We start from the raw sequence: 14,734 nt of genomic DNA, 5'->3' as shown, positions 1-14,734 counted from the left end.
TAGCGGAGTCTTTTCTGTTGTAGGCTCGGTGAATGTACTTATAATTCCACTTTTGTATCTTGCAGGTGGTCCACAGAGACTTAAAACCCAGCAATATTCTTTACGTAGATGAGTCTGGAAATCCAGAATCTATTAGAATCTGTGACTTTGGGTTTGCGAAGCAACTCAGGGCAGAAAATGGTTTGCTAATGACTCCTTGTTACACTGCTAACTTTGTTGCTCCAGAGGTAACTGTCTGCTTCTCATTTATTTTCATGAAATCGAATATTCTGGTCTCCATAGCCATTTGATCACCGACTCGTATGCAATTCTTGAACCTTTTATTTTAGGTTTTATATTTTTTGCGTTGCCCACAAATGTTATGCTTAGGTGTTTGTGAGCTATCAATGTTGAAGGGAGTATCCTGAGCTCTACTCCTAAAATGTAAAATCTAAGAATTTACAAATAGACCTTCATTACAAACACTATAGGAATCATGAGATCTGTGCAGCAGTCACATAAGTCCCATAGTCTCGTGGTAAGCTACAGTGTGTCATCACAGCCACATATGGCATGGATCCGACCCCTTTCCTGTGTCTCGAGTCACGTCGCTAGTGACATCAAGGAGCTGGTACTCTGGTTTCATCCGCTAATCCAGCCTCCGTCAGCATTGCTGCCCCCACACTAGAAAAGAACCTTGGAGCCTGTAGGTGGTGGAGATGACCGTGGTAGAGGAGGAGGACTGACACTGGGGGATTTGTAGTCTTTGACTATGCTAAAAGTCTTAAAGGTGTTAATGCACATTAAACTAAAATTGATGAAAATGGAACAATCGTTTGTTAAGTGAAATTATGGCAACTGTTTTAGCCAAACGATCAAAGATGGTCATAGTCTGGAAAGAGTAAGGCTCGTTTGAAATTTTCTTTCAATAATTGGGAGAAAGATCTTTCATTCTGAAGATTGCGGCTTTTTTTTTTCTTCTTCTTTGAAGGAGCGCTTACTGAAAGACCTTTTGTCCATCCACTGTGTCATTGAACATGTGTGGCCAGTTTAAACAACTAACAGCCAACATGGTTAAACAACCATGGACGGCTGACTTGCAGCCATAAACACTTTAGTCCATCAACCTACTTCTGCCTAACGTATATGGCACCGTAATACCAGGAAGAACAGGAGCAATGCAGCCAATATATTTGGGTTCAGTACATCCTGAAGACTTTTATTATTTTTTTTTTAAAGGAATACTAGTGATAGGAAGAAAGTTGTTTACACGTTATTTTGTCAATCCCCCCCACCACCGCAAAGAAAGATGGCAAAATTGTTTTTTGGCCATTTCACTTCATTTAGAAAGGTTTAAAAGTTTTTTTTGTTTTAGTACATTATATGGTACACATTAAAATAGTACTACTGAAAAATACAACTTGTCCCACAAAAAACAAGCCCTCAGACAGCTGCACCAATGCAAAATTAAGGGTTATGGTTTTTGACAGTTGCAAGAAGAAACCAAAAATTGGAAAAAAAATTGCTCTGGCCTTAAAAGATTAAAGTGCTCGATTTATGATCGATAAATGTAAGAAATGAGTTGGTTCACCTGAGTACAGACAAAATCTGCTAGTTGTAGTTCTGTTTTTGCTGACCTTATACATCCCCTCTTGCCGTATGTTGACTCCATAGTTGACTTACACAGCTGGTTGGCAGATGCCCAGTGTGACGGGTCTGGAGCACAAAGTTTCTAGTTCTCAGTTAAAGAAAGAACGAACAACCTGACATTAGTTTAGTTTCTGAGATCTCCGCTCCGGAACCGAACTGTAGCGTATGAAGCAACAGACGCCGAAAAGTGTGCACTGAAACTGGTGGCCAGAGTTCCTCTGCTAAATCTTCAGTGGGAAAGGTCACCTTTTCTTTATTACTTGAGTTGGATGCATTCATATAATCTGCAGTTCTGTAGTTTTATCAACTTTTGCTCTGTTCAGTTAAGTGAGGAGTTCTGCAGTCAATAACAGATCAGTTAATGGAAAATTCTCCATTCCAAAATCGTTCTGATCACTTTTCACCCATAGTCCACTTGTATGAACTTGTTCAGGGGGTAGGTTCATATGGTAAAAGCAGTTCCCCTTTGCTTTAGAGGGTGCTCTCTAATGGAAAATCTCCTCCCACTCAATCAGCTCTAGTTATGTAATACGGCCACTAAGGTTGGCCTATTAAGGCCGGGCCCAGACGGTCGTGAGAGGCACGGCATGCAGCAAGTACATAATGACATTGCGTACTTGCCGCGTGCTGCTTATCGCCATGTACTATCTTGGCATGTAGGTGCGTATTACGCACACAAAGATAGAACATGCTGTTTTTCACGCGTGCGTTTTACGTTGAATTTGTGAGTGTGAGGAAACATGGTCACCTATAGGAGACTGGTACAGCGTATTCTGCGAGTTGAATATGCTATACCAACACTGTCGTGTGAGCCCGGCCTTATACATAGCCCATTTTGATTCTATTTCTGAGCAGATATCGGAGCAGATCCATGTCTCGTATTCTGGACTGCTACTTCAGTGGACACTGAGGTGTCGGTGTTGCTTCAAAAGGTACATCCACATTCTCTAGCCCGGACGCAACCCAGCGCCCCACAATCTTATAGTTTGATAGAAAGGTTCGTTCACCCGAATTCTAGCCTGCCTTTCACATGCATATAGCAACCTCTTTAATGCATGTCTACCGTGTAGTGCATCTGCACAGGATGAAAACACTGACGATCCCCCTAAAGACAATCATACAGCTCTATTATTTGAGATGGTTATGATTCAGCTCCAAGCCCCTTGCTGCAAAAAGCGGAAGCTACAAGGGTAACAGCTGGTCAAACGTGCCTTACAGCCGCCTTTTAGAAGGCCATGTCAAAGTGCTGCAGTAATCGTATAGACAAGTGTTTCATCTTTTTTACTTTAAGAGCCTTCATCAAGAGAGGAATTGGATTGCTTAACTACCATATGTGCTGTGCTGTCTTCCTCCTGATACTTGTACAACCTACACTGAATGGCCACTTGATTAGAGACACCCATCTAGTAGCATGTTGGACCTCCTTTGACCTTCCGAAACACAGCAGTTCCTCGTGGTGAAGATTCCAGCAGATGTTGAAAGAATTCTGCAGGAATGTTGGTTGAGGTGGGCAAGGTAGTACTTGCATCTAATTTACAGCAACTGCAAGAAGTGTTAACTTGATTCATGCCACTTGCACAAAATTCTGGCCACCTCATCAGCATGGTGCTACAGAAATCTGTCCGGGCAATGTTTTTTCCACTGCTGAGTGACTCCACTCCTTTGCCCACTGGAGTCTTTCCTATCTCTTTCTCTTGGGGTTAGGGCCACATGGCAACACAGGGTAAGTAGTTGTGACCCAAAGATGGCAAGGAATCCAAGTTCGCTGGACTACTTGCGATCTGTGAGTCACTGTCACGGCTACTTGTGAATTGACTTCTATTAACCCCTTAAAGACCAAGTACGGTAAATATGCAGCGCTTGATCCTGGGCTTTAATCCTGGCTGATAGCAAAAATACAGCGTGGGATTAAAGCTGCTGCGATCAAGCAGGAGCCGGTCGGGTTGTCAGCTGTTGGTCACAACTGAGAACCTGGAGTAGGCAAAATCAGTTCTTAACCACTTCTGCCTTCTTTCCCGCGTACATAGTGGTCAATAAGCACTATGTACTAAGAAGTGGAAGTTTCTCTGTGCGACCTCCGGGTGCCCACTGTTACAGCATAGCTGCAGGGTCCTAGCAGACCCTCATCAGCTCTACTAGTGACTAATGTCCTTACAGGGGGATGTTTTCCCTGTAACTGGGGCTCCTATGGATGCTGCTTCCCAAAAGCCTTATATAACGTATAAAATATGTTGGAGAAAAAATAGCTACAAAAATAAGTTTAAAAGAATTACAGAATGCAATCAAAATATATACCGTATATACCGGCGTATAAGACGACTTTTGAACCCCGAAAAATCTGCTCTGCAGTCGGGGGTCGTCTTATGCGCCGGTAATACAAAAAAAAAAAATGTAAAAAAAAAAATCATTACTCACCTCCCCCGGCGTCCTGTCGCGCTCCGGCAGGATGTCGCTCGCTCCTTGTCCCCGGCGCAGCATTGCTTTCTGAATGCGGGGCTTGAAATCCCCGCTTCCAGAAAGCTAATACACACGCCGTCAGCCGGTACAGCTATTCAATGACAGCATTGAATGGCTGTGATTGGCTGAAGGCGCACGTTGCTTCAGCCAATCACACCCATTCAATGATGTCATTGAATAGTGTGATTGGCTGAAGCCACGTGCGCCTTCAGCCAATCACAGCCATTCTGTAACTGGCTGACGGCGTGTGTATTAGCTTTCTGGAGGCGGGGATTTCAAGCCCCGCATTCAGAAAGCAATGCTGCGCCGGGGACGAGGAGCGAGCGACATCCTGCCGGAGCGCGACAGAACGCCGGGGGAGGTGAGTACAGATTTTTTTTTTCTCCACTGTAATACCGGCGTATAAGGTGACAGTTGGGGGGTCGTCTTATACGCCCCGTCGCCTTATACGCCGGTATATACGGTACCTAAAAAGACTCCATATGCAGCTTGTAATCCAAAACTTATACCCATTATATATAAAAACATCTGAAACAAAATGAGAAACCCGTTCCCATACTTTATTTTAGTGTAAATATACTAATTTACAAAAATAACTATAAATGTTAAAGAAAGGGTAAAAAAAGAGATTGTTTAAGCGCCCCCCTCCCTTTCCCAATGAAACTACAATATGGAGGGGGAAAAAGTCAGTGGAAAAAAAGATATTAAAAAATCGCCCTATATGTCACGGGAAAAAAATGCAGCAAGAATAATTTCGGCAGCAGAAGGAAAAAAAATAGGGCAGTAAAACCATTACATCGGTAAAATCCCTAAAAAGTATCTGGTCCTTTTGGTACAGAACAGCCTGGTCCTCAAGGGGTTAAATTAGGAGACTACAGGGCTACACTACAGTCTTTAGTCGCCTGACCCATATCGGCATTGAAGTTGCACATAGCTCTAGCTCAACCCGTTTAGGACCAGCCACAGTAATTTTACGGCGCATGGTCCTGGGCTTAAAGCACCGCCAATAGTAAAATTACGGAAGCGCTTTAAGTCTCCTGGCTCTGCAATCAATAAGAGGCAGGAACCGGTTATCAGCTGTTAGTGACCGCTGATAACCTGGAGCAGAAGGCAGGAGGGGTATTTAATATAGATGAGCGAGTATACTCGCTAAAGGCAATTGCTTGAGCGAGCATTGCCTTTAGCGAGTATCTCCCCCGCTCGAGACGGCAGGTTCGGGTGCCGGCAGCGGGCACGGAGCTGCGGGGGAGAGCGGGGCGGAACGGAGGGGAGATCTATCTCTCGCTCCCTCCCGCTGACAGCCGCTACTCACTGCTCCCCCGCGCCGGCACCCGAACCTTCTGTCTGGAGCGGGGGAGATACTCGCTAAAGGCAATGCTAGCTTGAGCAATTGACTTTAGCGAGTATACTCGCTCATCTCTAGTATTTAAGCTTTTCTGCCTTCTGCTTCCCCGATGCACAGTGCTCAATGAGAGCTGTGTACTTAAAGTGAAAGTAAAAAGCACTTTCACTACGGGAGCCTGGGGGGGTCATGTGACCTCCTGGGATTCCCTGCTACTGCAGAGCTGGAGGGTCAAACTAGACCCTGGCAGCTCTGCAAGTGACTAATGTTACTACAGGGGTTGCATTCCCCTGTAACTGGGGCTCCTAGGGATGCCCCAGCTACAGTGGGAAAGTGTTAAATTAAGAAAAAAAAATATGTAAATGTCCCCCAGAGGTCTTATATGACGTCATGGAGGACATAGATAGTAAAGAACACAATTACATACATCAGTAAAATAAAATAACAGAATAAAACAACAATACATACATAAGAGAGAAAATAACACAAAGCAGATGCCAACAAAAATTGTCGCTGTATGCGCCCTGTAAACCAAAACCATACATACTATATATCAAAACGTCCGAAACAGAAGAACCCATTCCCATACTTTATTTTAGTGTAAATATAAAAATAATTTAGAAAAAAACCTATAAATGTTAAAAAAATAATTTTTTTAGCTTTTTAACCCCAATAAAACTAAAAAACGGGAAAAAAAGTTAGTGAAAGAGGTAAAAAAATAGTCCTATATGTCACGGGGAAAAAAATGCAGCAAAAATAATTTTTGATAGCTAAAGGAAAAAAAATAGAGCAGTAAAACCGCCACATGGGTAAAATCCCTAAAGTTTCTGATACTTAAGGTACAAAACAACATGGTCCTTAAGAGGTTAAGACAGGAGGGACACTCAAACCGGTCATCTGTTCTTGTAGTCCATCCATTGCTCAGAAACGACTAGTAGTGTTAATTGGAGCCCCACTGTTGTATTTGGCTGCAGTTTGCACCATCTGTTCATCAGAACAATTCTTAACGTCCTCCTCTGACCCCTTTAGTTATTTACATTCACAGGATGCCTTCCGCTGGATGTTTTTCCTCCATCACACCATTCCATGTATACGCTCTACACCGTTGCACACGAAACCCTTCCGTGTCGGCAGCTCTTGGAATGCTGTCCCCGGCTAGTCTAGCACCAATGACCAGGCCTTGTTGGATGTCACCTGATTTTCACATTCCAATGCGGATTCACACTGAAACTAATCTATAGAAAACTTTTTTAAATTTTATTCTGCTTTTCTGGGATCACATGTCCGATTTCCATGCAGGGAAGCTCCAATCGTGAAGGGGCCGATGTCTCCAAGTGGCCATTCAGTGTATGTAATTACTGAAATGACTGGATCATTGCCAGATACATCTGCTTACAGATATGTCTACTTCTGTTTTCCAGGTTCTAAAGCGTCAGGGTTATGATGCGGCATGTGATATTTGGAGCCTTGGCGTCCTCCTCTATACTATGCTTACTGGGTAAGTGCTGTATAGTGATATCTACTTACACAACTGCCATTTATCCACAACATGGAGCTGTAGTTGATGTAAATGCTCTTTTATTTCAGCCTTTCCCAAATTGACATCTACTCTATTGTACCAATTTACAGATACACACCATTCGCGAACGGTCCTGACGATACTCCTGAAGAGATATTAGCGAGAATAGGTAGCGGCAAGTTCTCTCTAAGTGGCGGTTACTGGAATTCAGTTTCCGATATTGCTAAGGTCAGTTGTCTGTCCTTCCATCACTATAAATCAATATGTTCTTCCTTTCTATTCCCCTCACACCCAGCCATCTCCAGGACCCTGCTCTCATGTATTAGAGTAGTAGTAATGCTCCCATTAGCAGCCGGATACACCAGGGTATGTCAGACTCCCTTTGACCTCTGAAGGTCGCACGTCTGAACAGTCATCTATAGTTTGCAGGTTTGCGGAGGATGTCTGTCTGTATTTTTTTTTATGTGTCTGATTAACTGTAAGATTTGGTTTGTGCTTTTATAGGATTTGGTGTCAAAAATGCTTCACGTGGATCCACATCAAAGGTTAACAGCAGCCCAGGTACTGAAGCACCCCTGGATAGTGCACTGTGACCAGCTGCCTCAATTTCAGCTCAACCGCCAGGATGCTCCCCACCTAGTAAAGGTAAGGAATACGGCGTATAGCCTTCTCAAGTAGGCATGATTCAGAATAGATGGCGTACTGCAGATTAGGTCATCGGACTCTGAAGAGCAGCTACAAATAGCATGTCTCTCGAGTATCCGGCATATCTGGGCCTTCTAGGAACAGCTACAAGGACAACTGTGCACAGCTTCACTTTCCCAATAGCGACACCCCAAGGGAATAGAAAACACTTTGATTACAGACTCCCAGCAGCAAACCCCGCTGTGATGAGCTTACTTTAGGAAGACCCTCCTAAGGATTGGCCAAAGTGGACTACCTCTAAAACCCTCCCAGTGCCCTGTTCAATGTGGCATGCTATTAGATCATTCTCACAAACCATTGTACTGTTACCGCACAGTGATGATATGCCCAAAGGAGCAATACCCGACCAATCACTCACTGGTGCTGGCTGTATTATAACGGCTGGAATTAGAACAATTTGTTTTTTCACGCTCATGAAAAGCTCATATAAATCTGATGCAAATTGGACCTTTTTGCATACAAATGCTGTCACGGCACAACCCAATTACTCACCTGCTCCGGGGTTTTTGGTCAGTTTTTTTTTTTCTGCATGGCTTGTGCTACTCTTCTGCTTGTTCCTAGGCTACCTCCCCTAGAGCTTGCTTATGCTTCTGTCCCATTTCTTAAAGGGCCAGCGCACGCTCCTCTTAATATTAGTCAATCACCTGCTCTCCTCTGCTATGTTAGGCATACAGCCCTCTAACAGCTCAGTGTAAAGGTAGTGAATGCCCATTCATAGAGGGAAGCAGTCTAGGGGGGAGGTATCCGTTTACTCTGATAGTACTTCTACATGGGACAACGCTTGGTAGAAAATCACTCCGATGAGCAGTTTTGCCCAACAGTTGTTCTGTGTAAACATGGAACCCAACAGGGTACTGAGTGAGAAGTCGTTCATTCGTCGCTTCATTTCAGCTGACTGTAATGAAGCGACTAGTGAGTCTCGCCTAAAGTTAATGAACAACTAATAATGCTGCGTGAAAGCACAGGGGGGTAATAGATGTCGGGGCGGCTAAGGGCTCATTCCCACGAGCGTGATTGCACCACATATTACGCGGTGACGTTGAATTTCATTTATCCATTCGCATAGATACATTGCATGTAATATGCGCATGAAAAAGCACGCAGCACGTTTATTTCACCAGGTATTGTGTGCCTACAGCCCTATTCTCTGTGGGCTGAGTATTCAACGCTGTCCATATGCAATACATTCCATATGGGTGGTGTGATGCATATGCAACGCCGCTATTAGACAAAGCGGGGATTTAAAAGAATAAATAAAATCACAGCGCTTGGCAGCGTGCATAAGATAGCCGCCATGTTTTGGTTTTTTTGTTTGGTAAGTTTTTTAAGGGGTTTTGCCGCTAAAAATGTTTTGTATTTTATCTCTTGTTTCTAAACTGACATGATTATTGTTTCACTGTAGGGAGCGATGGCCGCTACATACTCTGCTCTGAACCTCAATCCATTGTCTCCAGTGCTGGAACCTGTTGGCCGTTCCACTCTCGCTCAAAGAAGAGGTATAAAGAAGATTACTTCCACCGCCCTGTGAACTCGTATGTCTACAGAGTGCTAGCGCTGAAGATCCACAGCACAAAACCAAGCCAACAGAGATAGCACATATCAAAAAGAGACCCTCCGGCGGCGGCAGGCACCTGCTCCCTGCCGGCTCACCATCAATGCTGCTGCTTTTTGTCTGTTCTCTCTTTCCATTGTTGATGGCAAGCCTTCTACATTACTGACTCGAAAGACCAGCCTGTAATATGAAAGACTGGTCCTCCAACAGAGCGGAGCAATAAGACTTTCCTCCTCCCTAGCATGAAGAATACACTGAAACAATAGGGAGCGGTTTTAGTCAGCGGGTTGTAGATGAACTTTATTTTGAGCACTTAACGTGATTTCGAAGCTGTGTTCCTTAAATTCTCGTACTCCGTGCCATGCAAACGTTTCAGTTTATTTCATGGCTATTTTCTATATGTTTGATTTGTTGCCAGTTTTTCTTGTGCTCTTAAGTTACCTCCGTTTTATTTTTTTTCCCTTTTCAGTCGGTCTTTATGCCTTCTATTGGTTTGATAATGTAGTTCTATACGTTCTAAGACGGCACATTATCCACCAGTGTCACTGTATGTACTTGGAATAGTGCGGTGATGTCACTGCACCTGAATGTAACGCGATCCAACACTTAGAGGAGAATATGATGAGCCTGTTCCTCTAGAGAAGTGACAGTTGGTGGTATTGATCGGTCCGTGTGCCGTGCATTACCACAGCAGCAGTACTTGGTATCTCATGTACAGCCTATGTCTGTCAGTATCCTGTTAGGTTCATGATTTACTGCCTTTTTTTATAGTACTATATTTGTACATGTTGGGGGTCAACGTCATGAAGCTTCGGCTCAATATAGCCATTTAAAAGCTCCCTGCTAAGACTTAGTCCAGCCATTAGCTGCCATGCAAATTGCATAGATGACATGCAAATCAACCATGCCGTGTATAAGCAAGGGAAATGATCAAAGCTTCAAAAGCCGATTAGGTTCTTGTGGGTTATCCGTATGATCGCATGCAGAGATACTCACATCACAGATGCTATTGATAACCTACATCTTCTCTTACATGAGCAACAATGCTATTGCAGTAAACGCAATAGGAACGACTCCTATTACAGCTGCTCTTGGCGTTCAGGGCGCCATCGGCTATTCTGCCCCGTTTATAAAAGTAGCGGGGAGACAAATGTTCTGTCGTATCGCTTTACCTCTGCATAGAACTTGTGAGCGCCCATTGATTTGTATCGGCATGATGAAAGTTGCCGATCTCGCGAAGCCTTCAGAATGAGTTATGACTGAGCGGTGCGGAAAAGGAGTTACGGCGGATGATATACAAAGGCGGAACCTAACTTATTCCAAGAGCATGTTTTAGCGCAGCTGCTTGAACTACATACAATCAATTGCTATTGTGAAGGATTTTCCTTCTATTGCTCTTTCAAAGTTTTTTTTTTTTTCCTTCTCTTCCTTTGAACTTAAAGGAAACTTGCTAGATCTATTGTACTGCCCTCTCTGAGGGCAACAGTGTGGTGACAAACATGCTGGATTGCAGCAGCAGTTTAGACCGTACACGTTAAAGGGGTTGTCCATGTGTGCGCAGTTTAAAAAAACCTGCAAATGTGTTTAGAAGAATAAAAAGCGGCCATACTCACCCATTTGTTCCAACAGTGCAGCTCCTGCGGTCCTTCATGTCTTTATGAACAGCCACAACCTGAATACTACAGCCCATCAGTTGTCACAGTGGTCATATGCTGTTCTCCTGGGATAATGGCTCCCAGTATCTGAGCTGTGATGCCAGTGAACTGCTGTGGCCTCTGAGTGGCTGCGAGGTAGTCGGGTGGTAGCCATTCATAGACCGAGGGAGCTGCACCACTGGGTTTCCAGGAAATGAACAGGTAGGTACAGCTGCTCTTTCTACAGCCCTTTTAAACCGCGCCGCACAGGGCCAATAATGCCCAATATGAGATGAAAATTATATGTACTCTCCCACCCCACCCTACCCACCACCCTTCTGTCACTGATGGGTCTCTGCAACTGATTATTAGGGAGAGACCTGTCAATCAGTGCCTGAGGGGCAGGGGGAGCATGCATATCATTGTACATATATCAGGCAGTATTGGTGGCACACTGCAAGGTTTAAAGTGGTTGTCCATGTGCAGATGATTAGTTAAGTGGTTGCAAATGTATTGAAACAATAAAAGAAGCCGTACTCGCCTGTTCATTCCCTTGGCGATCCAGCTCTACTGCACCCATGGTCCTCCTGGACTTAGATGGTAGCAACTCATAAACAGATTGCTGCAGCCAATGATAGGCCACTGTGGTCATGTGCCATTCTATTGGCGTCATGGGTGCCAGCATCTGAATTGTGTTGCCAGGAGAACGGCACATGATCGTTCATACCCAGACAACCCTTTTGAACCTTGCAGCGTGCGACCAATATTGCCTGAGATGAGTACAATGGTATGCCCTCTAGTCATGGATAGGTCTGTCCGGTATTAGGGAGAGACCAGTCAGTCAGTGCCTTGGAGGGCGGGCGGTGCATGCATATTATCATATTCGTCTCTGCGGCTGCATGGCGCAAAGTTTTAACATAACTTTTATAAGTAGCCGACCTCTGTAATCCAAGTGTCGTGCTGTACACTGCTGCCCTATGAAGAGGCAGCGTAAAGCACCGGACAGATTTCCTTTAGGATGGACATATTATTTTCTTTTAAATTGATGCATCGGTATGTGGGTTTTTTTTGGTTTTCTAATAATCATTTTGGCATTAACATATTTTTTTTTCTCCTTTTTATAATCACTGCGGAGGAGAGAATTCAAGATGAGACTGTGTTGTATAACGGATGAGTCTTCTCTCGTGAGAACAATGTCCATTATGACGTAACGCCAACACAGAGTAAAGGGACGTTGTACACAAAGGGATGTAATTATTTTGCAGTTACTGTATCTCTGGTGGGAGGGGCTGTGTAACTTTTTTTTTAAACTATGAATCATAGAGACTATTTTTCTACAGTTATGTACAATCATTCTTTCTATTAAATTTCGCATGGCATGTCAGTACAATTCTGATACTTGAAGTAGAATTCTGACCTCCCCTTTTTTTTTTTTTTGCCATCCAATTTTTTGGGAAGATGCTTCTCATGGCTTCCATTGCAGTAAACTAGAACACAACATCATAGTACAACTAAGTAAGAATATCTCTCGCCACCTTCCTTGAAAGAAATCTAACCGTTATCATGTATCCACTATGATTGATTCTTAATGGTAATCATTGCTTGTACATTTCTCTTTAATCAGTTTTGTAATCTTCTAAAGAAAATACAGACATTTATATAATAAACTTTCAAATACCTACATGAATACGGTTTATCGTCTGATTTATGACTGTTCAATAAAAAAAAAATTTGAATGGGCCTGCGAAAAATGTGGAACTCCAGGCTCTTCACTCATGTCTTCAGCATCCAGCAGCGGTTGCATCCTGGTTTCAGTCAGTCCTTGCAGAAAGCTGCATCCAAACAACCATAGAGGAGAACAGAATGCTCTGCATTGTTTTAGCACTACTGTATATTGAATGCTGTGAAAATCCTCACTGCAGGTCTCACATTGCGGATTATTAAATCTGCGCTGTGGGGGGGAAAAAATGACATGTAGATTCCATGTGGAAATATGCCAAGAATGGACATCAAGCTGAATTTTCTCCATTGAGATGAGGGGCTAAATCTGCCCCCAGATCCACATCAAAATCTACGGAGTTGTGCTGTGGACTAAATGATCAGATCCACATCTGAAGTCTGATCTGAAAAGACAATGCTTATGTTAATGAGGCTTAAGAGAAACAGAAAGGCAAGGCTCCAGTAGGCAAGAGAGTGCTAAAACTAGCAGTGGAAAAAAACTTATCTGGGTAGATTAATTCAGACTTCTCTTCCATCATGCTGTTTGGAGGGTCAGAATTTGGCACAAGCAGCATGAGTCGATGAATACTTCCTGTCCGGTGTTAACAGTTCAAGTTGGTGGAGTAATGGTGTATGGAATGTTTTCTTAGCACACATCAGTTCCTTTGATACCCATGTGGGGCTGGACATTTGGCCAGTAGGGTATACCTAAGCATTGTGGCCAACCAAGTTCATCCTTATATGGCAGTTGTTTACCCTATGGCAGAAGGACAGTTTTTCAGCAGGGCAATATATCTTGCTACTGTAAAGGGGGTATGGTTGTTAATTGTTCATTTGATGATCTGCTGTGTAAGTGATTTGTAAACTTCTGTGACTTTAAAGAGGGGAGGGAATGAGGAGCAGCTCTTTGAGCAGGAGGGAAGATACAGGAAGTAGTCTGTGCAGCTATGCTGCAGTGTTGTATGCAGGAGATGCTCCTTTGTGTTTGTGCAGCTATGATACAGTGTGGGGAGCTAGGGATAACCCCATGAGTGTGTTTAGCCATGCTGTGGAGTGAGGTGAAAGGGATACTCCCTGATGGGTGAGAAACTGCAGAGCACAGGATTAGCCCTACAGACGTGAGCTCCTCAATGGGCTAGACATTTCTTTTGATAAAAGCTGATCTGAATACCAAGGATTGGCGAGACAACATCCCTGATCGTCAAGGAAACCCTGAGCCAGGTACCAGGCTTTTAGGATGTCCATACCGTGTTTTCCTGAAAATAAGCCCTAGCCTGATTGTCGCTTGACATAAGCCCTAGCTAAGTTACACGGAAAAAAAAGCAATACTTACCTAGCAGGCGCCATCCGAATTTCTTCCGCTGGTCTCTACAGTTCCGTCAGGCTTCCTTCCAGTTCTCAGCACCGACAGAAGATCACTTGCTGGTAACGGGATTTGTAAACCCCGCCTCCAGCAAGCGATTACTCTAATTGGCTGAGCCGTGACGCTCGCAGTGAATGGCTGTGATTGGTTCTCGAGTGCCACGGCTTGGGCAATCACAGCGGTGCTCAAGAAACCAATCAGAGCAATCGCTTGCTAGAGGCAGGGTTTTCAAACCCTGTTACCAGCAAGCGATGAGAACTGTAAGGAAGCCTGCCAAAACTGCGGAGACCAGCGGGAGAGACTCGGAAGGTGCCTGCTAGGTAAGCATATCCCCCGAAAATAAGAGCCTCTTTTTGGGCAAAAAATAAGATGGGGTCTTATTTTTGGGGCAACACAGTAGTAATGCAGAAGTCATGCAATTATTGTCAGTGCCTCAGACAGTGCTAGAACTATTCAATAAAGTATAAAAAAAAAACAGCAGCACTCCAATATGCCACAACCTGGCGGAGTGCATGTATGAAAGATGCACGCCTCAAAAGGATTGGATCCAAGGTCAACAATAACAGTCTAGTCAAATTGTAGAAGAAGGAGCATCTAAAAGGTGCATAACTTAGAAAAGTAGAAAACCTTTATTCCCATGGTACAACAGCAACGTTTCGACCCTCCAGCGCCACTTTATCAAGCTGAGATGAGTCTAGAGCATGTCCGTCTAATTTGTGATAACTGGAAGACGCTATTCTGTCTGCATGAGCCAATATACTGAAGAACGATTTCAACACTTATCTATACCATGATAAAATTACTGCAGTTCCAA

General features: G+C 43.8%; 1 protein-coding gene across 3 annotated transcripts in view; it reads left to right on the top strand.

Moving 5' to 3' along the window:
- Positions 1 to 12,525, top strand: part of RPS6KA3 (ribosomal protein S6 kinase A3) — a 134,289-nt gene extending 121,764 nt beyond the window's left edge. For all 3 annotated transcript variants that reach the window (XM_066599792.1, XM_066599791.1, XM_066599793.1), the window contains 5 exons: positions 66 to 227; positions 6,850 to 6,926; positions 7,058 to 7,175; positions 7,452 to 7,592; positions 9,055 to 12,525. In XM_066599792.1, coding sequence (XP_066455889.1) covers positions 66 to 227; positions 6,850 to 6,926; positions 7,058 to 7,175; positions 7,452 to 7,592; positions 9,055 to 9,180 — 624 coding nt within the window. In that variant the 3' untranslated portion in view covers positions 9,181 to 12,525. The remainder of the gene's footprint in view (positions 1 to 65; positions 228 to 6,849; positions 6,927 to 7,057; positions 7,176 to 7,451; positions 7,593 to 9,054) is intronic.
- The last annotated feature ends 2,209 nt before the right edge of the window (positions 12,526 to 14,734 follow it).

This window comes from Eleutherodactylus coqui, chromosome 4 (assembly GCF_035609145.1).
Source record: "Eleutherodactylus coqui strain aEleCoq1 chromosome 4, aEleCoq1.hap1, whole genome shotgun sequence".
NCBI lineage: Eukaryota > Metazoa > Chordata > Amphibia > Anura > Eleutherodactylidae > Eleutherodactylus > Eleutherodactylus coqui.
The sequence above is the reverse complement of the archived record's forward strand: the minus strand, read 5'-3'. Positions and strand labels throughout refer to the sequence as shown.